We start from the raw sequence: 27,770 nt of genomic DNA, 5'->3' as shown, positions 1-27,770 counted from the left end.
CAATGATACAGCTTCTGAAAAAGACATAGATTGCTTTAGGTGTGCACAAAAACAACCCATGTTCACCACACCGCCGAACACCAGCCCAGGAATCCCCATTTAGACCTGACTGGGCAGTTCCTTAAGCAACAAGAATAGTTCCCTCTCTTTCAGAGGCTTCAAGTCACAAGTGACCTCTCAGCAGCACCTTGGACTAAGGCACTGCTGTGGATTTCACTTGAGCTACAAAACACTTTTCCTTTCTAACATTATTTCAAACCTATCTACACTACTTTCAAGCTGCCACTTATTTTTCCCAGAGGTTTTACAGAGGAAAAGTGCTTCTCCCTCCCCACAGAAGACATGATGATGCTGCACACAGCTCTGAGAGCGACCCATCACGGACGTTCAACACCATAGGAAAGGCTTTGCTTGTCCACCAAGCCTGGAAACCAGCCTGACCTCTGTAGGTCTCTCCTTAAAGCAGAGAGTCATTCTTCATGCCTTTCTGACTAAAATGAAAGGCTGGAGAGTTGGCAGCAGACATCCATGTCTATTCAGAAGTGATAAAGTGCAATTAAAAGGCACTGGGACATGCTCATGCCTAAGAACGCTTATGGAGCGGAGATGACCCTGCAGAAACAAGCAGAAAAAACCTCTTCAAAAGACACATTTCAGAGCAGGTATTGCTACATTAGTGTTTGGGAAGTCTGACAGACCTGACCAATGAAAACTGAAATTAACAACCAGTCTATGGAGGTTTTTTAGCTCGGGAACATGAAGATGATAAGAAATAAGTGGTGTGATGTTACCCTGGTTTTTCTGAGTTTCTTTATTAGCCTTTTGATTTTCATAAATGGAGTCAGATCTTTTAGTTACTGTACAATATTAGACCAATTTTCTACCTTTCCCACAGAAGTAATACAAACAAATCCTTTGTTTTTCATTCTCTGTCCTTTGTTTGCATATTTCTAACCTGAAAACAATTGTAACTGACAATTCGTCTGGCCACTGAGGCTGAGGGGTGGAAACCCCAAAAAGCCAATCTTCTGCTAGACCCACAAATGTATAAAAATATAAAAATAAACAAAGGGGTCTCTTCTCTCCACTCTTTCAGCTGGGAGCTGGATCAGAAGATCCTCTGCGAAAATCTCTTGTCTGCGTGTGATTTCTTTGTGTGTCTTGGTGACAGTGTGGTTAGGGTTGTCTTTTTTTTCCTTTGTTTTAAACAAGCACACCACCTGCACTTTATACAACTTAACACTTCTGTTCTCAGTAAAACCATACTGTGATCTCAGCTTCTCAGAAACTGGTCAACAAACACTTACTCAAATAGCCACAGAAATCCTTCTGGTAAGTATTTGCGTATTTGTCCATTTAATTTAAAGAGTGTCCAAAAATTGTCCATTGCTGTTCACATTTCCATATCCAGTATAATATCAAACTGGTTTTATTTTGCATCAGTTATCGATGCAAACAGAAAGATTAATTGAAAAAGAAATATGTTAAAAATACAAAAATAAACAAAGATGTCAAATACTAGATCATCGTCTGTCATGTGCGGCCATCTGCCCAGAAAACAAAACAACACAACCAAAAAACCCTAAAACTCTCTTATTTCTGCATTTCTGTTAGATGCATTGTTTTGACCTTCTGTGTTTTGAGGTCCCCCGTGCCACTTTCTGGTTTCCAGCCTAGAACTTTAAAGTGAATCCGGTTGCCAAAATGGAAAGAAAAGTGCTATATTTTCACAGCAGTCTTTTACTCTGGCACAGAAATATGTCCATTGTTGCTTTGAGGAAAGGCAGCGTATACATCAGAGTCCACTTTCAAACAAAATTAAGGTATTTCCCTAACTCAAGCTTTACAAGTTCCATCTTTTTCTAGAGCTATACTGACATTTAGAGTAAGAGGAAAAAAAACTTAGTAAAATGGGCCTTTCTGCCCCACCATCATCAGGTCAGGAAAGACAAAGGCTTTTGTGGGTAAGGTCTTAAGAGCTGAAGTGAAAGATCACGCAGCTGAGTATCATTAGTAGCTGAGCTGGCTACTTGTGACTACACTTCTAAGTATACATAAATAGATCTTGGGTTGTAATTCTCATAGATTTTCTCTGGAAAGCCAGGAGGCCTGACTGCTTCTCTTCTCACACGGGAAGGTGGGAACTTGAAGGGTTCAGTCTGCAACAGGAAGGAAAACATTTACCATTGTATTACATTGTAGGATTTTGTGGGACCATCATTCCTATAGATCCCCTACAAAAAGCAAGAAAAAGCAACCTGGTAGGTGACATTACAGTTGCAAAAGAAATGTGATTTCTCTGAGGTCTCTGAGCAAGAGGGTAGAGCACAGAGGGTGAAACATGAACGAGCAGACAGATGAAAGAACAGCCTTCACAAAGCCTCAACAGGACAGCCTTTGAAATTTTTTTTCTTAATATGATCGAAAACAAATTTGGAAATGTTGGTATCTACAGCAAAATACATAGACAACAGAGAAGCTGTCTTCTCTGAAAACAAAAGACCAAAACAAAAACAAAACCAACATAGACAGACCACAAACAATCCAATTTAGGCACCCAAAATCATTGGAAGCCTTTGATCTCTGCAACTCCCCCTCTCATCAATTACTTTGACCTGAATGCCACACGAGAGCACGTCAGGAAATGAATCATTCTAACTTCGGAGCACTCTGACTTGTTTGCAACAAACAAGGCACACGACCATTAATTAAATCATGAGCAGAAAACGAAATAGGGAATAATTGGTCTTCCCATGTGCATTAAGTGAGGCAGAAGCCCTGAGGAACAGCAGGACGTTTTCATTTTGTTAAATATATATCACAAACCACTGGAATTAGAGAGTAAGTAAAAGTTGTGGAGGCAGATTTATCACTGCTGTTTCCTGGATTCCAAGTATATGAACAGCCACGTAAAAAATGAAGATGCGTAGCTGTGTTTGTCTCCAACACAGCAAAACAAAGGGGACCTTTTTCCCTCATTGTAAAAGGCATGTCTGGTTCCATCCAATCTTTATTCAGGCAGGCTTGTGCCACAAAGAATACACATTCTTAAATAAAACATCTGAGTGAAGTCTACTCTGTGAAGCAGAGATATGAATATACTAAGTTTTTGGAGAGTTAAAATTTGGCATTGTAAGTGTAACTTATAGGCAGGAAACACACTGCACCACTCTCTATCCAGTGCTTAAACAATTGCTCAAATACTCTGATTGTACATGAAGATAGGGCCATCCAAACAACAGACATCCTCACAGATGATGTGTTCCTCATTGCCTCCTCTCCAAGTGCACACAGAGGTAAATGGGAGGTTTGTCACAGTAGGCACATTGCAAAGAAATTACAAGTTTTGGTGAAGAGTACACCAAAACCTGCAAAGCACACACAGGCACAAAGCCCACTTACTGTAAATTCTTCCGCCGGGCCACATGCCTGTTTACATAACCAGCAAACTGAAAGTAGGATGTCAGGAAGTTAAAATGGTTTGATGGTGGCAGGGCACACAGCTATTATATCTGGGGTTCTCATTCTCCTCTAGCTGCCCCCAGCTCTTTAAAGACTTTCTTCAAACCCTCATATGTTAAGTTCTTATTTTTTATTTTAACACACTCTTGTTTTATTTTTCCCTTCATTGAAACTTTTGGTCGTGCTGGGTGTCCTGGTTTCTACTGGGGTAGAGTTCATTTTCTTCTTAGTAGCTGTGTTTTGCATTTAGTATGAGAAATGAAACAAATCAGCTGTCTAATATGTCTAATGCACAATTATCTGAAAGATATCAAAGTATGTACATTTGGCCTATTCTTCCACTTGCTCAAGGGAAAACTTATCACTGCTCATGGAAACAGAGATTGTGTTTAGTCATTCATTTATGAACTGTCATTCTTAAGTATAGAATTTGTGCCAGTAAATGCAGAACAAACAAAATAATTCTAAAAACTCAAAGCCTGCCCTATTCTCAGAAAGAACCCTTTTCATCCTGGATAATTCTCTGACATATCTGTAATGCATTAATACCACAATACCTATGGCTCTTTCAAAACTCCGGACTTACTTTAAATTGCCCCCCCCTTATTTTATTACAACTTCTCCAAAAGGACAGTGCATACATGAACATTTTCCTCAGCCCTCGCCTCCCACCTCAGTCTCAGCAATCAAGTGCATGTCCTTGTAATGGGATTGTAATATATTTCAGGTTCATCAAAGGACTCACCTCTGTGCCTGAAAATCAAGCATAAACTCAGGCCAAAGACAACACCGACACCTACGGCTGCTTTGATCAGGATGTAGAGAAGCCCATGGGAAGTGTCTGAGCAGTGAGAAAAGAGAGCAAGTTACAGAGCTAGATGTCATTATCCATGACCTTGTGGTGTTACTGCCTACCTTAACTGGAGGAAAAAGCTCATCCTCTGCTTCCAAACAAAGCAGAGAGAAATAGATGAGATGTCTGGATGCCAACCAGTAATAAGGAGCTGCCTCACACCCCCAGTTATTTGTGTGTACAAACACATTTTCATTTTCAACCCACCTGCCTTTACATTCTCATTTTCTTCAAGTACTACCAGCCCTGAACAACTGAGCAGCCATCCCTGCGAAATGTTGTTATTAATGACTGGTTTATGCTGATTTCTGTTCTTCATGCCTCTACTAGTAGAGACACTGGTGATATGAGCACTTACTTAGTTTTTTCTTACAAATCCTACTGCAACAGACTTCCAACAGGTCCAGCACAGCCAGAGGAGAAGCTGAATTTTAGCCTTTACTATCTTTGCAACCCTTGCAAGTGACAGACCGACATTGTCCAAGGAAATTTTCTCCAGATCATCACTACTGTGGAAAAGCTGGACAAAATGTTGTGGGGAAGGTGCTTTTTGATTCGTTCTTGTTTGTCACTATCCTACCCTGATTTGAGTGGCAAGAAATTAATTTCTCTTTTGCCTGTGACAGCAATTGGTGAATGATCTCTCCCCGTCTTCACCTTGACCCACGAGCTGTCCATTGTATTTTTCTCCATGTCTCATTGAAGGCGGGGGGCAGCAATAGAGCAGCTTGGAGGGCACCTGGCAGCCAGCCAAGGTGAACCCACTGAAAGCAAAATAAGGAATTCTTGTAAAACGGAACAGGATTTGAAAGAAAAACATGCTGAAAGCTTCTCCCTACAGTGCCACAAAGCATTCGGTTTCAAAATTATTATTTTATCTCTCAACATGCATTGCGTCTTCACCTTATAACCGTGCTAACCTAGGTCCAGGGCCCTGGCATTTAGTGGGAACAGCTGCACAGAACAGCAGAGAGGAGCCCAAGGCATGAAGAAAAGCAATCACAAAAATAACATTATTTACCTCTCAGGTCCATGACCAGAGACTGGTTCCTGGCTGGGTGGGTGACCAGGCAGGTGACAGAGGGAAATGAGCTGTTGACCCAGCCAAAGTAGCTCACTCTGGTTACTGTTCCATTGGGGTGATGGAATTCTTCCTCGGAGCTGTGATTGCTTTCAGGGATCCAGGAGATGTCAGCAGGTGGCTTTCCTGCAGATGCCTGACACACAGCCACCCTGCTCTTGTCGTGGGTCAGAGTCACCGTAGGAGGGACTGCAGAAGAAATTTTAAAAAGCCACAGCCATTATTTCTATTCGTATTTTATAATCCTATTTCATTTTTAGTATAAAATCACCAGCTGAGAAACTGACAAGCAGGTGGTATTTTTTTTAGATTGTATGACCGATTTGTGAGATTTTAAAATAATTTGAAACATTAGCACATCTTTAAGGAAAAACAATACATCAAACAGTCCAAGGTGGATACCTCAAAAACTAGCTGGCTGCGTCTAAAATATTGCTTCTGCCTGTTTTCCAAAATGTAACAAGAGATTAACAGGAGATGGGATGACAGAGAGGGATGGATTAAATAAAGATTTACAACTTGACTGATGAAAAGGCAGATTGCTGAAGCCTCAGGTACAATATTTAGGAGTTAGAATATGTAGAATCAAAAATCCAATATCAGGGAATTAAAAGAGGAATTGGGCAGAACTGTTCTGCTTGAAGTCCAACAAATGATATTCTGAATCTGGAAAAGCAGGGAAAGGCTCGCACAACACCTATGTCTTTATCAGAAAGGCAAGATTCTGCAGAGAAAAACAAAAAAACAAAACCCAGAACCAAAACAAACTAATAAAAGAACCCAACCAAAAAACAAACAAACAAACAACAACAAAAAAACTCAAGTGACTAAAATTAGTAATAGCAATCATAGAGTTGAAAATTCATTTCTTGTAATTTTTATTTATATTGAAATCATTTAAATAATATAGCCAAAACACAAAGTCTTCCTGTGGGTTTTTTTTTTTTTTTTCAATTTATGGTAACCTAGATATAGTTTACCTGACTATATGAAAAAGGTGATTTGATGTATTCATTATGCTTCTTAATATTCTTTTGTTCCTGTCTATGTTGCAAATAAGCTAATTTCATTTTTATTTTAGTGATGCAGTCTTACCTATCACAGTCAGAGAAGAGAAAAAATGAAAACTCCCTTCACTGTTGGCAGTTTCACAGGTGTAATTTCCCTCATCCCCGAGGCTCACAGGGTAAATACGAAGCGCAGGGTCACTGGCAGGTGAATATTTCCACGTGATCCTCTCACTGAAGTTCAGCCTGCTTGTCTTATTGTGATCCCTTCTATAGGACAACAGGCACTGACTGCTGCAACTCTTCTTCCATGTCACCAGCAGCAAAAACGTCTTGGAGATGTTGGGGCACCTCAGCACAGCTTCATGACCAGCCTCTACCCTCACCCTGTTGTGAGCTGCATAAGATGGAAGAAAGACATTAAAAAGATGCTACAGCCATTATAAAAGCACAGGAAACTCTTGGCTTCATAACATTTAAAAATATACTTCCTGACTCTACTGACAATCTTGGGGCACATATTAGTATTCAGTTTCCAGATCCACCTTCCTGAAGTTTGGAAGTACAGTGGAGATGGTGCCTTTTTGCTGTGAACAGTGATGCTGACAAGCTGCAAGTCCTCCACCTTTATTTTAGGCAACAAATTTCTATCACTTTAATATAGGCTTTGGAAAATTGATGGGGCAGGCAAGATTCACTCTTAAGGGAAAGGAAACTACTTTTAAAAAATTTATTGTGTTCCTAAATTAGGTGCCTTGCTTCAAGTGCCTGGGATATCTGTGGAACACACACCTGTGGCGCAGTTAAAACCAACATCACTTGGAGCAGTAGTTTAGTAAGAGACGTGTGTGGATCCCTTTTATTCCAGAAATCATAGCTCTCCTGCCTTTGTCCCAGTTGAACAGATGTGTCTTTAGATGGCCAGTTTTGGATTCCTATCAGATTTATCATTCTGTGCCATTCTGCAAGGCACTCGATTATCTTGCCAGCTGAGGTGACATTACTCTTTCCATTCCCACTAAACAATAAGCAAAATTTGCTCTGTTGTACTATGGAGTTTCAGTGTCCTGGCAAGTTGGAAATCAGAGTACCAAACTGTGCTACATGTAGTTTTGGATCTTTCTCACTTACCTTCAACCAGATTGATTGGCAAGAAAAGGAGCACAGCCAGAACTGCCCACTTCTGAGCCATCTTTAGCAGAGGGAATCAGCACTGCAGAAAACAAAGGCAAAGAAAAGGGCATGTAGTCACAAATTGCTGTGCTCATCCCTTCAAAGAGAACATGTAGTAAAATCCCTGTTTCCTTTGAAAGCAGGAGCTCTAAACTCCATTTCAAGTGTTGTTCTTATATTGAAGATATAAGTAAGGCAAAAACAGGGTTGGGAAAAAAAAAAATAAAATAAAATAAAAATGAATTTTAAAAAACCCACTACTCTTTACAAACAGGGTTTGGTGTTTTTTTTAATCCTGGATCTCTGGTACCAGTCAGGATCTAGACTTCATCAGCTATTTGGCAAAGAAATTATTCCTAGCCTTTGCATGCTTTCAAATTCTTGAAGAGTAACTCCCCTTTTGGAGCAGGGCAAAAAGACCAGCCCTCCTATGGCAAGGGACCAAAAGCATATGAGTTTTTTTTCTTGCTTTCATAGGCAGGGTGAACTAAAGAGGCATCTAGTAACTCCTGCTATTCTACAACTATGTAAACCTTTTAACAAACCATGTCTTATAAATGCTGCATTTTCTATCACTTTAATAATTTATTTTCTGCATCAGGCACCCACAGCTAGAGATGATTGGAAAATTGTGCTCTCATCCCATGGGAAATACTGACACAATGTTTTCATTCCCAAGTCAAAACTCAAGATGCAGCAGACAAGCAAGCATCTCTGTGCAGTGGCTGATTCAGAAATGTCATATTTGCAGTAACAGGACTTTCCTTGTGGGTTGTTTGGATCACGCACTGTTCACTCCTTTATTCAAACACAACCAAGTTTCCCAGCGTGTGCTGGGAGGAAAAGGCAGCCAGGGTTCACTCTGCACCCAGAGACCTGAATCCTCATCTGGTACCAACTGCAATGAAAGTAACAGGCTTGAATCATACAGCATTAAAGGTTTCATTTTAAGTGTGAACGAGCCACGTGAGGATGCCTGGTGAGCAGGAGAGAAGCCACAACACTGCCACACGTGTGGCACAGGAAGAGCAAACGCTGCCACAGTCACGAGCCAAATGCAAGGGATGGTGCTTAACACAACAAGTTACGAGTGATACAAGTGCACATTCAAGTCACTGAATCACAGACTGGTTTGGGTTGGAAAGGGCCTTAAGGATCTTCCAGTTCCAACCCCCTGCCATGGACACTTCCACCAGACCAGGCTGCGCAGAGCTCCATCCAACCTGACCCTGAACACTTCCAGGGATGAGACACCCCCAACTTTTCTAGGCAGCCTGTGACTCACCACTCTCAATAGAATTGTTTTCCTCAAAGAATTGTTTTGCTCACAGCTCTAACACAGAATTGTGATGCATCTGATAAAAAGCTTTCATAACCACCTGGTAAAAATGCCAGTAAAACTACATTGATCTATATTCTGCTACTAATGCGCAACAAGCAATGTAACTCTTACATTAAAAACATCTCAAATTCCATTTTCATTCACATAAAATCTTTGCCATAAAGGAAATATTTTGTTTTGTTTCATTTTATTCAGTGCTGTCAGAAGATTTGGGATTTTTTTTTTTTTTCTTTGCAATTTGGATATATTATGCATGCAAAAGTTGCTCTCCATGAAAAAAGTTTGAAACTTTAAAAGCTGAAATATTTTTAACCAAAGAAATTAAAAAGCTACATTTTGACCAGACTTATGTACTGAACTTGACCCAATTTGCAGAGAATTTCTCAGTCTCTTTCAAGAGCAAAGTGAAAGAAAAAACAACAAACCTTTCACAATTTTTATCAGCAAATTCAGTATTCACAATTTTGATGGGTCCATAAATATTCATAACAGAACATTGTCATATTGAAACTTGTCCCAGAGAAGTATCCTTTTTTTAAAATGCATACAAATCTCATATATGGGGTTTATTTGCTCAAAAGAACAGACATTAATGATTAAAAATGGGACCTTACAGAAAGAAGAGAGTATATGACTCTGTTTAAATATTCATGTGTGAAACACAGAATTTAATCTGCAATTTTTAAAATCCATATCCCTTGAACAATTGTGCTTCTGAGCGAGAAGGAACTCTCAAAATCCAAAAAGGACCAACCAAGCACAGACGAAGCAAACCCATTTAAAAGTAGCAAGCGAATACTAGGCGGCTCGCCTCGCGTTACTGCCTTTGATGGAATTAAAACGCCCCAATAGCTGCACTAAAATAAATAAAAATTTTTACTCAGCCTCGGTGGCGGTGGCTGGCACGAGACCGTGCGATACGCGTGTCACTCTTCCAGCCGGGGAATGGCACCACTCCCGCTCGGATTCATCCCAAGGAGTGTTGAGGCTGGGGGAGATTCGCTCAGGTTCCAGGCTCAAGAGGAGCCCTCCTCAACCCCGGAGCCTGGGAGGGGAGCAGCAGCAGTTCCAGCGTGCTCTGGTGTTCCAATACTCCTTCTGAGGCGAGCGGGGAGACGTCGGCACCCAGCCACTCCCACGGGGATCCCCGTCCTGATGGCTGATTCCCTGGAACGCCAGGGAACTGCAGGGACGTAACTGCAAAGTGGGAACTATCTCAGTTCAAGAGATTCCATCCCAGGTAGTCCCTGTGTTCGGCTCTGTGGTTCATTAGTTTCTTTTCATTGCTGCTTCTGAGATGTTAACATGCGCCTGATTTTTCTCAGAGACAGACAAAGTCTCCACCCTTCCCGAAAGAATCAAAAAACCCCTCTGGTGGTACGCTGCCCTGAAGAGGATGTGGCAGAGTTAAACTGAGAGAAACAAACTGCTTTGTGACATGACGAACAAGTCGCAGCCTTAGCTACCTGTTGTTACACATCACACAGCAGCCACAGGCCTTGAGCTATGCAAAGCACCAACATAAAATCAGGCAAATAAGTGCAAGGTTCAACGTGATTTAAATATTTGCTAACACAAACTGAAAGAGGAGAAGATCAGGTATCCATCAGTGCGTCAGTTGTCGCTGCAACTTTGTAAAGGATAAGCAGTATGTCATAGAGCCATTCCCGTGTTTAACCCAGCAAAATACGGTTCTGTTTTGAAGTGAAAGCACATTTTAAAAGGTACAAAAGACCCTGCCTTAGAAACCTGTTCTCTATGGGACATGTGTCTTTGGGCAAGGGATGGCTGGAAGTGGTGGCAAGAAGAGGAAGCAGAGGCACACATCTATATCAACTCTCTTGCTTCCCCTAATAAGGATAAGGAGAAGGTAACTGCTCTGCAAATCAAGGCTACATTATTTAAAATCTAAACCCACACTTTTGGCAGTCAGAGCAGCAGCAGCGTCTTCTATGCAGTATTTGGTGTTTCTACCTCATCGCCAAGACCACACTGCACTCAAAAGCCTGCAGCTTTTCTGAAGTAGGGAGATGCTGGTAATGCGGTATTTTCAACATCCCCAGGTCAGCCTCTTCTTCTCCTGCTTCTCCCTAGCAGTGGTCCTCCACTGGAAATGAAGCAACAAAGTATAGCAGGGTGGAAAACAAAACATATCAGAAGGAGCAGCAGGTAGACATTCCCAAAGCTGAAACTGGAAAGCTCTGTGGGGAGAGGAGAGGCCGTGTTCTTTCTCTGTTCTTAGCCATCTGCGGCTGGCCCCTGACAATGCTGCTGGCTAACAGACCTTTGCTTTGACTTTAGGGCCTCCTGGTATTTTTATTCTCTGAAAGATACCCTGGCCCTGAAAACTGATCCCTGAATTCCTGCTCTTGCACAGCAGAAGACATTTAGCACTGTCAGGGACTGATGGATCAGAACCTCCACAGATTTTCTTCTCAGACTCCCTGTTTGTCTCACAGTGGCTGGCATCAGTTGAAACCAGAGGTGATTTGAAATTTAGTCCGTCCAGTTTGTGAGCTAGCTTCATTCAGTTCCAAGCTACAAAGCTTTCTCTACAAAATGGGAAATAAAGGGTGGATGGCCTTCTGAGAGAGAGAATTAGCCTAATAGAGCAGCTCTCAAAACAATCACAAGCAAGTTATACAAAACAACTGTAAAATTACAGTGTTTAGGTAAATATACCTAAAGGTAAATAGGTTTGAAATTTCCTCCGCAGCAAGGCAGAGATTTATGCTATCTATTGAATTCATCAAGATACCAATATTTAGAGTCATACCAACATTACGAAGTGTGGATTTTTCCCCAGGGGAAAAAAGTTTGTCATACAGAGTAGCTGTAATTCCAGAAAGCAGTTGGTCATCTCACCTCTTCTCAGATATATTTATCTTTTTACCACTAGCTCATCTGGAAAATAGCTTAGTCCCCTGAAGTCATTGCACAAGGCAAGGCATATTCCTCACATCTGTAGCTGCCTTGCAGCCAGCCCCCTCAGAGAGTAATCCAGTGTTGGGAAGGGGCAGTAGGAGCAAAGGATGAATGAGAACACCACACCCCTGGTAGCTCATTCTCTTCCTTTCAGAAAGAGAGAAGATATTTGCTTTACATTTTCCATTTTACGTGGAGAAGAAAAAAAAATTAAATAAATAAAAAAGGAGTTCTTGTACCTAACACCTTGACTTTCCCAGGTATAAACCATCTGTGGCTCTCACCAATGTCAGCAAACAGATGGGGGAAAGCCCTGCTGATAATGAAGCCTGTAAAACCTGACACTTCCATGTTAAAATATCCAGAGGCAATTACATCACAATTTGCAGAGATCAAGAAAATGTATTTCTTTTTTAACTGTAGCTGATTTCACTGGGCCAGCAGGGCCGTGCTCAGCAACTTCTGCTCCTGGCCCTAGAGAATCCCCTTATCACTTTTAGGTCATAAACCTCAGCTTCTCGCTCCGTCTCAGTACTGCAGCAGACAAATCTACCTACCACACATGTTCATGGTTTTAACTGCTTTAACTCCTACCCCCTGTGGGCCTACTGCTTTTTGCTGCTGATTTCCCAAGGGGAAAAAAAAAAAAAAAAAAAAAAAAAAAAAAAAAAAAAAAAAAAAAAAAAAAAAAAAGTGGAAATTAGCAACCCACAAGTGCAATTACTGCTTTCAGGGCTGTGGATAACCAGAGAAAAAGTCTTCCGTACATGTATTCACAGACGAACAAGGAGGAGGAGATGATTAATAGCTTGGTGTTTAATTCCTAAAACACTCTGGTAAGCATCAGGACGTATCTCAGGCTCCCCAGAAGAAACTTTCCTCCCCACCTTTCAGTCAGAGGTACTGGCCTCCCCCTCCGCAGCCAAACATGATGGAGTTGCACCCCACATCCTGAAGTGCACATAAAGAAGTTGCAAACCTCAAGTAATTCCTGCTTTCAAAGGAACAGAAACAGCAGAAGACCTGGTGCATAGCAGAAATAAAACCCCAGGCAGTCTTTCCTCACCTGTCAGTCAGTCTTACCCGTAGCGTCGCTAACCATGGTTTAGGCAGTGCTGAGCAGGGGCAGAGACACAGCACTTACCCAACCTCCCTCCTCCAGCTCTTCACTGCTCCTTCTCCTTCACACTTCAGGGAACATCATTTTCTCTGAAATCTACAGCTTCCCCATTCCATGGACAGCTGTGAAAATCCTGCAAGAAGCCCCAGGAACCCCCACCAGCTGGGAGACAGCTTCTCCAGCCTCAAGGAGCTGCATTCTCCCCCTCACTGGAGTCATCACATAGAAGAATATATGTATTTTATGTTTTATATATTTAAGGAAGGGAAAAAAAATTGTCCACCATGTTTATAGAGCAGCTAGATCAACACTTACAAACATGAAATACATACTGCTATTGTATGGCAAAGGAGGAATGGTTTTCTTTCATTTCCCTTTCTGTGGGTTTTTTTTTGTTGTTTGTTTTTTTTTAACAAGTGGAATAAATTGGTTGTATAACAAAACGTACCTAAAATAGGAACCCCCATCTATATTGGGGAAAAACTACACATCTCACCTCTCAAATGCCAAGTAAATTCTTGACACCAGGGTCAGGATGCCATTTATCACCACCTACACTCTTTTGGTGCGGGGTAGTACACCAAAGGAGATGCTTATCCTTTTTCCTTCCTTACCAGATAGGTTCCTTTGCTGTCATAGAATCCCTTTCTCATGAGCCAGTTAGCACCTACAGCTCTGTGTCAGTGGTCTAGAAAAATTCTCCCAGGTGGTTTCCAGTAAAACTTCTCACCTCGTTTCTTTCCTGGTTACCAGCACTTCTGGCAGATTTTAAGCTCCATTAGAGGCAGGATGATGCAGGAGGAGAGTGGAGTTGCTGGGAGGGGTCCTACAACATGTCCTTATTCAGGTTTCTGCTAAGCAAACTTCCCCCAATGTTTTGTAGACCCGGTGAAAAACACAGAATAAAATCAGGTCATCTCCCACAAATGTTAATGCTGTTGTGAGATGATGGGCATTGCTGATGAAAGATCTTCATTTTCTCATCTTCCCAGAGCAGCTTAAAGTACAGCCCAGAGGGGAAGCCTCCGAGGATGGGGTGGCAGAGCTTCTGCAGGCTGGGAGAACATGCGCATCCTTGTCTCCTGATTCAATGTCCAAAGACGCTGTGTGAGGAGTCAAGGTGCAGCACCACGACACAAATGAGAGAAAGGGAAGTAAGATTTTAAAAAAAAAAAGTCAACTAGCACACAGAATGCAGAAGTGTCAGACAGAAACTCAGGAAGCCTCTAGCTCCGCAGCACAAGGACTTTGCTGAATGCATTCATGCCACAGACCACAGCCTTGTTGTCACCCCTGCCCTCAGGCCTGTGTAGGCTATGTACATACATAGGCTACAACCATATGTCTGTGTCTGTGCACAGCTAAGGGCTCACCTAAATACCTGAAAAAACATTTCTTAATTTGCTCAAGTCTCTTTGCTGTGGCCATGTCTATGTGTATTGCTACGTACATGAATATTTTAAAAATATTGTACCTCTACAATACAATAAAATATTGTACCTCTATTATATAGAGGTATAACTTTATGCACACACTTGGAGCTGCTGCACTCAGAGCCATCTGACACAGCAGGAAAAATTAATTGGCTTGTTTGCAAATTCTCCATCACTAGAAATACGAGTTTTGCACATTGCTTCCACATGATCTGTTGTCAGAGCTAGTTTATGGCTTTTGTAATGATAGCGTCTCTGGCAAAATGATTTTTAAAATGCATCCAAAGGGATAAACTAGAGGCAACTTTGAACTATACAGGCTTCCAACAAACCTCTTTGAATAGGATGATCTTCCCTAAATAAGGTAATTCCTCATGTGAAAGAAGATGACCTATGGACAATTGATGGCATTTTACATGGGGATTACCTGCAGCTGAACTATGAAGAAAACAACCTCACTCAAAGTCCAGATTCAGTGAGTCCAGCACCTCTACTCCATCAGGGTTATGTATGAGTGCTGCAAAACTTCTCCAAGTAGTTTTAATTGCAGTTGACAAGGGCATGAGGAACATACCGGGTGAGGGATCCTGGCTGAATGCATACCTGGACAGTTAATTCGAAAATCCATTTTCACTGAAAACAACATTTTGATCTGGAGCTTTGGACTAACAGTCTGCATAGGCTCTAGAAACACGTATTGCACAATCTACTCAAAGTTTTCTTTTGCTTGTTTACACGGGGCAGTTCTGAGATGGATGAAGAACTTCCATTCTTTCCTGTGAAGCAGGGAGATGGCATTGCCCCGGCATGGCACAAGAAACAGGCACTACAGATTTCGGAGCAGGTCCTGAAAGGAAACCCAGCTCTGGCTGGGAAACTTCTTTTTCTTGCCCAAATAACAACCTGAGTTTAGGCCTAAGCTGTTGGTCAAGTCTGAGCCTAAGTTTGGCAAGGCGAACCTCTCTGAACATTGAGAGGGCCTTCCTTATTCCTTTTTATCTTTATTTTTTCTCATCTTTACCATTCTTCCTTCTCCACCCTCAGTGTAGATCATTTGTGGCTGAATTTAGTTTTAGATTGATTGATTTTACATTTTAGCATGATTTTTCTCTGTTCTTTAACCATCCAGTAAGCAGTAGAGTGAGCCTTGCCAATGCAATTTGTCGTGATTTCGCTTTAATATTAAACCTGCTTTTGCCAATTCCTTTGATTCTTTGAGTCACATGAAGCCCTCATTTGTGACAAAAAATTAGCATTTTCTTCTTACTCAAGGCTACTCATGTCACAGAATTCCTGGTCTTGATTACGTGCCTTCCATACCAGTAGCTGCCTCTATAACAACTGTTGTTCCTAACAGACAGAATGCACAGATATGTGGAGCTGGAATTTTACTAGGTGTGTCTGTGTCTCCAGTTACCCTGGACATACACTGATGCTCCCTCCCTCAAGGTAAAGTGTCCCTCTGGTGTCTTATTACCCACAGACCTGCTGCAAGCACCTTGTTTTTATGACCCTCCAGCTCAAGGACTCACACTCACAGTTGTTGCAAAGCAGGATATTTGGAAGCAGCTTCTATGCTTAAACACAGTATAGAATACTGAATGCCAAAGAGTTAAAAATCCCCCTGAGCTCAAGAGAACTGCCTCTTTATAATTCCTACTTCATCTTCTAGTGCCTTGCAAAACCAGAAAAATTCTCCTCAGTCTCTCCACAGCTATTCCTTGTAGTTGCCAGGAGGTGGAAACATAGCTACACCAACTTAGAGGAGAAGCATCGAGCTGATGTGCACTTGTACAGCGTGCTGCCTGCTGAAGAATGGTGCTAAAAATATCTGCAGTCCAAATTGGCTCACTGGAGCCCAAAACATAGCATCATACTATGCTCTCCCTGAGCCTCTCCACATCCCCTTCCCACGCCCTGCAAGACATCTATACTGCTTGCTACGGGTGCCCTTAAAGCAGCTGGGAAATGGGAAAGGCGTGCCAATAAATTATAGACAATGCCAGAAATCCACCCAAGAGACTTGTGATTTTATAAAATCAATCATGCACCTTATTTTCAGGGGGAAAAAAAGATCTTTTTACCTTTGACATACACAATTATCCAGGATATCATGACCACAGCCCACATCTCTTCCAGCCCAGAATCCACCCCCAGAGCTTTGTTCCTGGTAAATCTCTGTGGAATTGACCATGCCACACCTGATACGACAATGAAGAACATGCAGATAAAAGTCTGCAGAACTGCAGCTTTCCTTACCTAAAAATTGGTGTCAAATTTATTTTTTAGCCAAAATATTTTGGAGAAAACTTAAAGAAGGAGAAAAATGAATAAAAATCCCTACATTTTAAGGAAAATGGGGAACAGTTTGAAAGGAATACGAACTGGTTTCTCAGCCCAACCCAGATCAGAACCAACACACAAAGCTCTAGGAGCTCACCACCTTGGCTACTTAGGCCAAATAGATCTTCCCTTCTGCTGGGGGTAGGGAGCTGAAGTCACTGGGCACAAGTAGAGGACACCACACCACAATGACCGGTTAAGACACTTACAGAAACGATTGCACGGGGACACTTCCACTGTATGCTTCAGCCTCCCCAGCCTTTCTGCACAGTATTTTTTTCTCTTCTAATCAGTGAAGGAGGAGAATTAAAAAGGCACCTCAAAAAGAACAGAGTTAACTCCCAGCAGTGGTTGCCATACCTCTCCCTAAGCACCAATCCTCCCAGAGGTCTACATACAGGAAAATGAATTCCAGGGGTGATAAGACTGGGCTGTTCGCATACACAAAGCTCTCAATTTAAGAAAATTCATAGATCTTCATTTTAGATAAAATAATTTTGCTGCCTGTGAATGCAGCTGTGACTATGAACCCAGAACAGATGCCAGGGGAGCTGAGGCAGACCTGCATCTAACCCGAGACTAACACACATTTTCCCACACTGCTTTTTTCACCCAAATTCTTTCAGCTCTGCTTACGGTGCTCAGAGCAGAAATCCCATGGGAAGTTATTTCCATTAGCTCAGAGAAATCCACAGCCAATCTAAAACAAATCCCTGACATTTTTCACGTGTCAGCCTTGCATTTAGCATGCACAGATGAAGAGACAGAGGAGTATGAAACTTATTGCACATGTCACGGTGTGGCAGCAATCAATTTCAGTTTCACACCCTAGGAGGAGAGGATACATCTTCATGAACACGGCGTTTACCGTGCAGGAATTTCTGCTGAGACACCACTCCCAACTCCCCCTACAAGCAAGCCCCTGGACCCACAGAGCTTACCTGTTACACTCACCCTACTGAAGTGGGCCACAGCAGTTAGGAAAATATTCTTTATGCCGGCTCTGTCTGACTGGTTGACTTCGCCTATTTTCAGAAGCTTTCAGTGAGGATGTGACTTTTGCCGTGGGGTCTGCATTTTGCGAGAGGTGCAAGCTTTCCATCTCCTTTCCAAACCCAGTCTCGTTTTCCTTATTGGCTCTTTTATGCCGGTGAGCCTCGATTTGTGATTTGTGATTCTGCTGGTGCCCGATAAGGCAGATCAGATTCAGGTTCTTTCCTTCTTCCAGGTATTTTGTGGCAGGTCTTTTGTGGCAGATGCATAAATGATTTCCAGCATGCTGTGTTCTGTGGTGGGAGAGTGCAGACATTAACTGAGCTGACTTTGTGCCAGGTCAATCCCCCCTTCTTCCCATTCTTCTCCACTTGTTAATGCACTGTAAAAAGAGGGGCTGTCTCGTGCTTCAGATTTGCAGAGAGCACCCTGGATAACAGGCAGCACAATGAAAACAATACTTTTTCCTCCACACGAGAGGACAGAAAATCTATTTCCTAACATAGATCTTGCAGCAAAGGCCTTATGCAAACAGAATACTCTCTATGAGCTTTGCTGTTTTCATAAAAATGGAGGATGACAAAAACATCCTCTCTTCAAAAAATAAGCAAGTGAAAGCATCGGGGAAGAGGGATATTTAGGACAGCTGTTTGGTTTTATTTCTTCAATTTGAAGGTTTTTCCTTTTATCAAATATTGAGCTGTTCCATTGAAAGATAATCTTAAAATACTGTTTGGCTGAAAATAATTCTTTTTCGGGATCAGGTTTCACCTCCCAGCTCTCTGGGGAAAATTGAGCACAGAGAAAACAAAAGACTGAAATACATCGCGCCACAACAGAAGCTTATTGCAATAGATGTTCTTTCCTTTCCCAGAACCCGGGCAGCACCTCCTGGCCACACCAAGTAACTCCTAAACTGGACTGAAAAAATGCCAAAAGCAAGAAAAATTCCTTTGTAATTGTTTCTCCTCCTCAAGAGGGCACCTGTATCAAATTATTTGGCTGGCACAGGTAAGAGCTTGACTCCCACCAATATGAACATATAGAACAACATGCTACTGGCATCTCTTTTTCAATGATAGAAAAAAAAAAAAATCAGTTCTTATTACTGCAATTTGTACTTCAAGTAGGAGAATTCTTATTTGAGCATCACGAAAAAAGTAGAGAAATTCTGAAAGAATAAAGAATAATGCCCACCACAACATCCCCGTGTTTCAGACTAGTTTTAAGAGGCCAGAGAGCTTCTTTCTTTCTTTCAAAATATAGATTTTTCTTTTTCCTAGAAAAACAAAGCTGTCTTTTAGAAACATCTTTAAGTGCCAGACCAACAAGTGGAATTTGGTACACTGCTGGAAAGGAGAAAACAAGAATGGCTTGCTTGGCCTCCATTTTCCAAATGGGTAGGTGGCTTGAGAAGTTCTGTGATTCAATAGGAAAACTAAAAATCAAAAGAAAGTGTTTATTTGCTTGAGGATTGATTTTTTTTCCCTCCCCTCTCATCTTAGCCATGGAATGATTTCTGGTTTCCACATTGCCTGGTCCTTGTAAGCTGTGTGTTTGTGTCCTGTGTTCTTGTGTGAGTTAAATCAGTTATTATTTTGGGTATGCCCTGATCATTTTCTTGGCAGAGGAGGACAGCAAACGGGATTGAAAATTACAAACAATTACATCTGCACTTTTCTATACTGCACAGAAATTCCTGTGCAGGCTATACTTGCAAGAAGTTACATGTCTGGATGGGTGCTGTGTTATTTTAACTATTATATGTATTTTTCACTTACCTTTCAGCTCTCTGTTGGTGTTCTAAAAGGGTTTAGAACATTGCACTCTCTGGTGTCAAACTTTCAGTTATGGGTCAGCTGCCAAGGACCAGGAGATTTTGTTGGCTTTTACTAACTAAGGCCAGCTTGGCTTAGCCTTTCCTGATGGCCCAGTGATTTTCAGACTTTTAAAAGACTCAGAAGACGGTTCAGCTTCAGACTGCAAGAAACAAGCACGAGTTCAGTTGCTCTTTTAACAGCTCCAGAGGTGCACAGAGCCCAGTGGTTCATGGAAGGGGAATAAAGGGAGCTGCCAGCTCACAGCCCCTGCAAGCCATTAGAGCAATCAAAACCCTCATTACTAACAAAAAGCAGTTTGGTGTCCCAGACATGCTTCCTGACAATGTAAGCTCTCTGAGCAGGAAAATATTCACTCCCAGAGTTGCTCCCAAACTTCCTTAAGAAGACATGAAAGGTGCTGGCTTGAGACCTCAGACACAAGCAGCAGCCATTCACAAAGCATGCACAACTCTGAGAGCAAAGCAAGATGTTTTATTCTCTTCTCCTTCCACCTTCCCATAGCTCATGCCAATCCCAAAGCAATCCCTTCTCCTGCAGAGCAAGCAGTGGACTTTGAAGTCCATTCAGCACTGCGTCTGTCAGTGCAGTGTAATCCCAGCTACTCAGCCTCCTCAGAGAAGCCTCTGGATTCATATTCCCCAGCAAACAAGCACTGGACATGTCTCTGTGCTTTTTCCCTCAGAAACAGGGTCGTGAACAACCTTTTTACCTGAGAAAAGCCTCAGGAGGCTTGAAGCCAGCACTGTGAGCTGCACACACATTCTCAACAGTGTTTGAAGAGCGTAACACAGGAAGACAGTGTGCTTAGGGCTTAAGAGTGGAAAAAACCTCCTATTTCAACCACACACACACACACACGCACACACACACACAAAAAAAAAAAAAAAAAAAAAAAAAAAAAAAGCAAAATAGCAGTTTCTCTTGATGAGCATATCCAAATATGTGCCCATTTGTTTTAGGGCAAGCGAGACCTCCTCAGACAGCCCAGCTTTGGAAAACCCATCAGATTTAATACAGCAGTTAACAAATTTCATTACAGGATTGCAAGGCAATCAGGACTAGGAAAAACATAGATCAGTGTGTTCTCCATTGTCTTCCTGTATCCTACATATGTCCTGCTTTAGGAACCTACCTCCTCTTGAAAGAGGAGAAAAAAAAGAGATGGTTTGAGTTCTTGTGTGTGTTGATATTGATTCAAGAGATTAAACAGTGATAACATTTAGCTATTGAAATCCTGATATCCTTATCCTACCTTGTTTTTAAAAAATGCATCATCACAGGAAAAATACATATGCAAACAACTCAGTGATGACAAAAGGCACCTTTTAACCCTCTTGCTTTACCTCAGTATCAGACATAGTTCTCTGGGTTTGCTTTTCTAGAGTTCCACTTCATTATTACATATCTTATACACTGGCTTGTAGAAATGACAAATGAGCTGCCAGTTTTACTTTCTTATATCAAGACAGAAAAATAAAATTAAAAACTAAAAAAATTAATGTCAAAACCCAAGAGTTCTATATTGAATTAAAACAGGATGCCAATTAGTGAAAAGATGATCCTCTTTTTTTTTTTTAATCAATATAACAAAATTAATTACGTCAATCAAATAACAAGTACGCAAACCTTGAGAAATCAACACTGCACTGTTAGTTAATTAATTAAATATGTAACTTCACAGTGGAACAACAGAGTAACACAGCCAAGTGATCAAGCTCTCAAACTAAAATAACAGATTATTGCCACTAAAAGTAACCCTAGGAGAGTTTAAGACTGACAATATCATTCAGTTTCAATTACCTTACTTAATATAAATGCACTTAGAGTGTGTACTAGTTACTTTTTCCTTTTATTACAGGAGGCTTCATACTCTATCATCTTCTTTTTCAAAAGGACACAGTCCTTTGAGCTTTAAAAAAAAAAAAGTCTATCAGTTAAGTCATGCAACAGTTTAAAATGCAACCATTATTATGAGAAAATCTAACTCAGCGAGAAGTTGTGGTTTAAGTTTAGGAAATCATTAAAGAACTCTGCTGGGAATCTCTCATGTGCACAGAAAAACGAAAACCAAGCGATAACAGTGTAACTGCACCCTGCAAGGAAAAAAAAACGGGGGGGGGTGGGGGGGAAATCATGAAATCATGAGAGCAGGATAAACTATTTACTGCTTACCTTCTTGGGATCTTGGATCTTGTCACTGGCCATGAGGACTCAAACTCTGAACTTACTGCCACACGCAGGAGTTTCATTCAGGCTTATGCTGCCTTCCCCAGGGACACAGATCTATAGATTCTTCCTCTGCTGGATGACCTGCCAAGGAATCGACTTCAGTTGTGTCTGTGGATAACAGGAGTTTTTTTGTTTTCCCTTCTCTGGTCTTTACTTCTTGAAAGATCATGTCCCACTCACTGCAGCTCTCAATCCAGTTCAGCATTTCAGGATCATTTAGGATCATTTCTTTTAGGCCCAGATATAGTCATGTCACGATGATCAGGCTGATTTTCAAGGCAGGCAGTAGGCTAAGATGTAGGTGCGTATTTTCTAGAAAGTTCGCGTCATCTTCCAGTTAAATCAGGGACACAAGTTCTGCTGTAACCAAAACCGGTTTTAACTCTTACAATCAGACCAACCTTATTTCCAGGTATGCATTTTATTGAGATTTATCCTGTCCTTAGTACTTAAGCATGGTTTCCTGGTAGGATCTGTTGCTTATTTGGAGGAGATTTTAAAAGAATAAGTATAAGCTCATGCAAATTCTACTGGCTTTTACACTATATTAAAATAATTTAATTTTATATTATTTTTTAATTTATTAATCTTGGGTTGAAATAGGGGTCTAGATTTATATCCCTCCCAAAGCTTATAATAATGGTTTACAATAGTTACACAGGAAAAGGGCTGCATTCTGCATTTCTGCAGTGCCAAACATAGCAGTAGCCATTTCCTTTTTGTGATAACAGATAACAAGCCTTTCAAAGCCACAAAGTGACAAGAACTAATAAAGACCAGGCATTATCCACCCTCACGTTTCTATTAAAAGTTCCATAAGCATCACAAAAGCCTCATCAGAGCAGAACACAATAGTTCTCCCAACACAAAAGCCAATATACAGTGGCCGAGAAGATGGAAACCTACAGGAAGTTTGTGTTTCTCTTTGCCTTCAAGGCTACATCCAGATTTTTCCATTATGTTCACTGATCTCAGATAGAAAGGTAAATGAATGCCAGTCCGATTCAAACCCTCCTTGCTGCAAGAGTGAATGCGCCCAATGAGAAATTTGATGCAGAAGTTAGGTCCTAATTAGCTGAGGCTAAAGCACCCAAGCACTCCAAATATCAGTTCAGCCCGATCTTAGGGTAATGAAATTGCCGAATAGAGTCTTTACTGGCAAAGCAACTTAAACACTGACTTCTACAGAGAGGTTAATGCAGAAATTGGAGGCATTTCCTTGGAGGATTAGAGACTTGAGGGGTGGGGATGGGACGAGATGGGACACAGGGAGCAGGAAGAGGCATGGAAGAAGGGAAGAGAAAGAGAAATCAATGCCTTAGGCCTGGATATTTCCTGTCTCACTGAGCTGTATTTCTGGAGGAGGAGTATATGCCTCCTCTGGTAATTGTATAAGCACCTTTTCATCGTACTCCCTGAGGAAAAGGGTGAATTGGACATGGTGGTTATAATTTATACATTTCAAAACTCAAAAAGAAAAGGAACACAGTCTACTGTCAAATTCAGAAATCTCTCTCCAAAGGGCAAGAAATGTACATGCAACAGAGAGGTACTCACACTTTCTTTCATAGGTCAAGGGAAAAAAAACAAAAACAAAAGCATTTTGTAAGGGTACATACTGTAGTAAGAAGAAAGATCCATGAACTGGATGGAAAAAGGAAGACTTGGAAATTGATGACATTATTTTTAGTGTCTCAGCACCCTGCATGTCCAAAGAGTATCAAATGACAGAGCAATTGAAAGGCAAAACTGAAGAAATACACATCCAGAAAATGTCCAATGGGATGAGCTGGAATGAAAAGTCTTCTCAAGGTACCAGGGCCTGAGGGAGGGGGAGAATTCCAAAGGCATTTCCATTCAAGCAGCATTAATCACACCAACATCAGCTCCAGTTACCAGAACAGTGCTGCAGACAGCCTGATTGCTGTGCATGCATGTGAATATATCCACGGGTGTACTGCCAGCTCCACCAAAAAAAGTCTACCTAGCTTGCATAAGTCCTCATTTTTAAGACCTTTGAATTTTTGCCAGGTTTTTAACACCGATTTCACTCTGGCAAATGAAGATCTCCTAGATACCTCAGTAATGAATTCTGCACCTGAAAGCCCAAATTCTTGATCAACAGAGAACATTCTAAACTAGAGAGCATTGTTCAGAGTTTATATTCTCCAGTAAAAAGTGCACTTGGGAAGATAATTCAATATTTAAAGCACAAAGAGCAAAGCCTGGAGCAAGGGGACTGCCACTGTAGTTCCTTACTGACAGGTCTAGGGAATAGAAAACCTCTTTGCTGCAAGCACAGGGACAGCAAATGATTTTCTTTCCTCTCCTACTTTTTAGGAAGACATAAGCCCAAAATGCTCGAAGGAGAGGCATTCTCCCCTTCCTCTAGATCCCGCAAACCAGCAGGATTGCAACATTTGCCTTTTTTTTTTTTTTTTTTTTTTTTTAAATTTTCTCTCTGAGTCTTTTTAACATGTCAGGAGCATTTCGTCACCAGAAGAGAAAGAATTAATTACCACTTGGCTTTGCTGAGGATGACTGATGAATATTCATTTGGTAGCTCAAATGGACTTTGCTTCATGATTAAGGAGGACTTCAGTGAACCAAATATTTCTATTACCAAATCACATGGTGCTTTTATACAACACTTGCCAAACTAAAGTGGAAGAACCATCACTGGCAAAAGAAGAGGCAAAGGGAAAGGGCTGCAGCGATTTTGAAAGGCTTAAATACAGGAACAAATAAAGTAAGCTTCCAAATATTTGACAAGGACTTTTCATTAACCACTTTGTTATGAACCCAAGAAAAGGATGGCACCACAAGGAGAGAAGCGAGCCTGGGGTCACCAAGTCTACAGTAAGCAAGAGGTGAACAAGCACAATTCAGAAAACCTCATTGCATCAATTTTTAAGGGATGTACATGCTCCCAGGCAAGAAAGTGAGTCACCACCATAAAGAAGGAATATTTTTACACCAAAATAGCCACGTAAACCTTTTGTCAACAGAACAATGCTGGCAGTGTTACAGATCATTTGAGAACAACTTCATTTTCAGAACCAAACATGTGAAGTATATTCATTCAATTTTAGGGCTAGACTCCTTGTAAAATTGTTTTAACAATAAAAGGCACCTTTTAGTCAACTGAACTTTGTAAATTTACACTCATATTAAAGACATACTTTACCTGTGACTTTACTAAAGTCAGCGATCCCAGCAAGTACCAAAATGAAGAACAAAGGTGCTTCCCTCCATTCACCCAACACACTGAGGAAACAATGTGAACACTTATAACTACTAGAAAAGGCTTATTTCTGACAATTTTTGCTAACACATGCGAGTTCCACAGAAATTTTTCTAACCAAACATCAGGAAAGCTTTGGCAAAAGAATTAGAGAAAATATTTTGTAAACGTTATCCCACAGGATAACTCCATGACACTAGAAACAAAGGTACATGCATTACTACAACCAGGCTACACTTGGAAAATGACATAATTTGGAGAAAGCAGACCCCTGGGTCTAGGGGGGACTAGTAGAACCACACCATCTGAGTTACTGGTGCTAACTCCTGCAATATAGGAATATTGTAAATTAAGAGGTTTTTTCAGATTTTACTACTTTTCACAGTGTTAAAAAGTAAGATATCTTCTCTCTCTTTTTTTTTTCTTTTTTTAGTAGCTGTCTGAATATGCTTGAGAACACTCCTGCAAAAGGCTCAAGAGCCAGAGAAGGAGACATTACAAGCTGCCTTTACTCTGATTAATTCTCAAATAATTTTCATTCTGTTGGTGGAAGGATAGGAGAATTTGTGTAGCACCTTCTTCTTGGAAAAATCCTGTCAGGACCCAAAATTACCTCACTTGACTATTGTGATATATGACCTGAAGTTAATTCATGTTAAGAAATGCAATATGTAATTAATCCATGATAAAATGTAATAATATGCAATATAAAATTGATCTGCATTCAGTCTAAGTTAAGATCAGTAAACCTAAAAGTATGTTTAGGGTTAACTAAGACTAAAACTGCACAGGGGGACACAAGGGTTGGGGGATAGAAGGAATTCCTGCCCGGAACCGCTTCGGGACAACCCTACAGAAAGGCACAAAGAAAGGAAAATGGGACATGGGCGCACTAACGATCGAATGATTAGATCAGATCGATATCTTATCTGTTCTGGCCCGATTTAACATTTCCAAACCTCCTCTGGACCCGGCAATCACGGCATTGTTCCACTTTGAGCATCCATTCAAAGGACCCCGGACCTGAACATGAATATCTAATGAAGCTACCACCGAGGGGGAGTCTTACGGTCTCAGTCCACTCTCAGCTAAAGACTGTATAAAAACCAGCGGTATTGGACCCAGTTGGTGAACAGAGGGGGTGAGAGGCTGACAGAGTCTGTTACCGCGTTCACCCAGTGCCGAAACCCCAGGGTTCAACACTGTTCCTTTTAATTGTGGCTGTGGGAGACTAAATTTAAGTCTCAAAATAAAATTCTAAATTTTGATTTACTGAATTTGGCTTGTCGATTTATTACAACTATCACAGTGGCACTACAGCAAAAAAAAGAAATCTTGACTCAGGTGCTGTTTCCTTGTATGCTGACCTGAGATCCTTGTGTGCTCCCATCTGCGCTGTGCTTGGCTGATGAGGCACTCTGATGTCCTTCATCGTCCAGTCTGCCTGACTTGTGTGAAAAGTTGCAAGAAGAGGACAGGGCAGGTCTGACTTGTCTGGTTCTTACAACATCAGGGCTCGCTTACTTCACTTTGTAGGTTTGAAGTTGTACCAAAAGAAGCAACTCCAAGCCACAACAGCTTGTAAATCCACTTAGAGTAAGTGGATTACAGTAAGGCTTTTACAACATCAGTGACTGTCATGTTGCAGCACATTTGGGTTATGATGATTTCTGTCACCTTCCCTTTGAATTAAGCAGTCAGAGCAGATAGCCGAGGAAAACACGGGCAGTACTTCTAATAATCCAATTCCACAGCAAGTCAATGAGAGAAACAAGTGGTTTCAAAGCTTTTTTTAATTGAATTAGATTTTTTAACAAGAAGCTAACAAGTCCACACGGTCAGTTTAGTAATTACCTTGGTATTCTAAGATCTCAAATTTAGAAGCTTCTGCCTGCATTAGAAACACCATCAGGTCAGTCCATGTCTGTAAGTATATCCTGCACATGCTCATGGATCATGGATAAGATATGCCCTTGTGACAGACTAACCACAACCAACAGCCAGACACCCACCCTGACTCCCTCTCACTCCTTCCCTGCAGAATGGGGACAAAATAGAAGGAAGGCTAGATTTATTCATTGAGATAAGGATAGCTTAATAGGGAAAGGAAAGTAAAGCTGCACATGCAAGCAAAGAAAACTGGGAATTCATTCCCTGGTTCCCATCAGTAGGCAGATCTCTAGCTACCCTCATGGGAAGCTACACCTCAGCATGCACAACAGCTCCTTGGGAAGACCACCATAACCACAAACAACAGCCCTTCCTCCTCCTTTTACAGAGCTTTTAACCCTGAGCTCAACATCAAATGGTGTGGAACATGAAATATCCCTTTGGTCAGTTCAGGTCAGTGGCTGTCACCACTCTGTCCCCTCCCTGTAGTCTGGGAGGGGTGAAGGCGAGAAAATCCATGAGAGAAAGCAAACACTGTTCCACAGCAGCCAAAAAAGAGGTGTAGCACCAACACTGTCTCAGCCACAGATGCAAAGCACAGCACCAGGAAGGCTGCCAGGGAGGAAGTTAACTCCATCCCAGCCAGACACAGTACAACCCCAAACCCTTATTCCACACCATTCATATCATGTGTGATGTGAGATATCATAGTATCCTCTGCCCCCCTCATACACTGCTCCATTTCTGTACCCTTTTCATTCAAACCTTTTCATTCCATCTGTTTATCTTTCCTGAAATTGCTTCTTACCAACACTCACAACTCATACTACATAC

At 41.3% G+C, this 27,770-nt stretch overlaps 1 protein-coding gene across 4 annotated transcripts; it reads right to left on the bottom strand.

The window, feature by feature from the left end:
* Positions 1-504: 504 nt before the first annotated feature.
* On the bottom strand, positions 505-17,807 carry LOC120749024 (cell surface glycoprotein CD200 receptor 1-A-like). Of its 4 annotated transcripts, none has more exons than XM_040056089.1 (7): positions 17,694-17,807; positions 7,535-7,616; positions 6,492-6,800; positions 5,337-5,585; positions 4,208-4,303; positions 3,403-3,449; positions 1,885-2,159 (listed from the first exon to the last, which is right to left on the bottom strand). In XM_040056089.1, exons 2-7 carry the CDS (start codon positions 7,593-7,595, stop codon positions 2,037-2,039), a joined length of 885 nt encoding a protein of 294 aa, XP_039912023.1. In that variant the 5' UTR covers positions 7,596-7,616; positions 17,694-17,807; the 3' UTR covers positions 1,885-2,036. The 4 variants fall into 4 exon arrangements, with proteins under 4 accessions (XP_039912025.1, XP_039912023.1, XP_039912022.1 ...); XM_040056088.1 differs by lacking the exon at positions 17,694-17,807 and adding an exon at positions 13,694-13,905; XM_040056087.1 differs by lacking the exon at positions 17,694-17,807 and adding an exon at positions 9,799-9,922.
* Positions 17,808-27,770: the final 9,963 nt, after the last annotated feature.

The sequence above is a fragment of the Hirundo rustica genome, chromosome 2 (assembly GCF_015227805.2).
Source record: "Hirundo rustica isolate bHirRus1 chromosome 2, bHirRus1.pri.v3, whole genome shotgun sequence".
NCBI lineage: Eukaryota > Metazoa > Chordata > Aves > Passeriformes > Hirundinidae > Hirundo > Hirundo rustica.
Note: the sequence above shows the minus strand (reverse complement) of the source record. Positions and strands in the feature narration are given on the sequence as shown.

Excerpts from the sequence above, each read along its gene's own strand:
- LOC120749024 (XM_040056089.1), bottom strand. The coding sequence starts at position 7,595 with ATGGCTCAGAAGTGGGCAGTTCTGGCTGTGCTCCTTTTCTTGCCAATC. Across the intron at positions 6,801-7,534 it reads GCCAATCAATCTGGTTGAAG|CTCACAACAGGGTGAGGGTA; the intron begins GTAAGTGAGAAA and ends CATCTTATGCAG. Across the intron at positions 2,160-3,402 it reads GCCCGGCGGAAGAATTTACA|ACTGAACCCTTCAAGTTCCC; the intron begins GTAAGTGGGCTT and ends TTCCTGTTGCAG.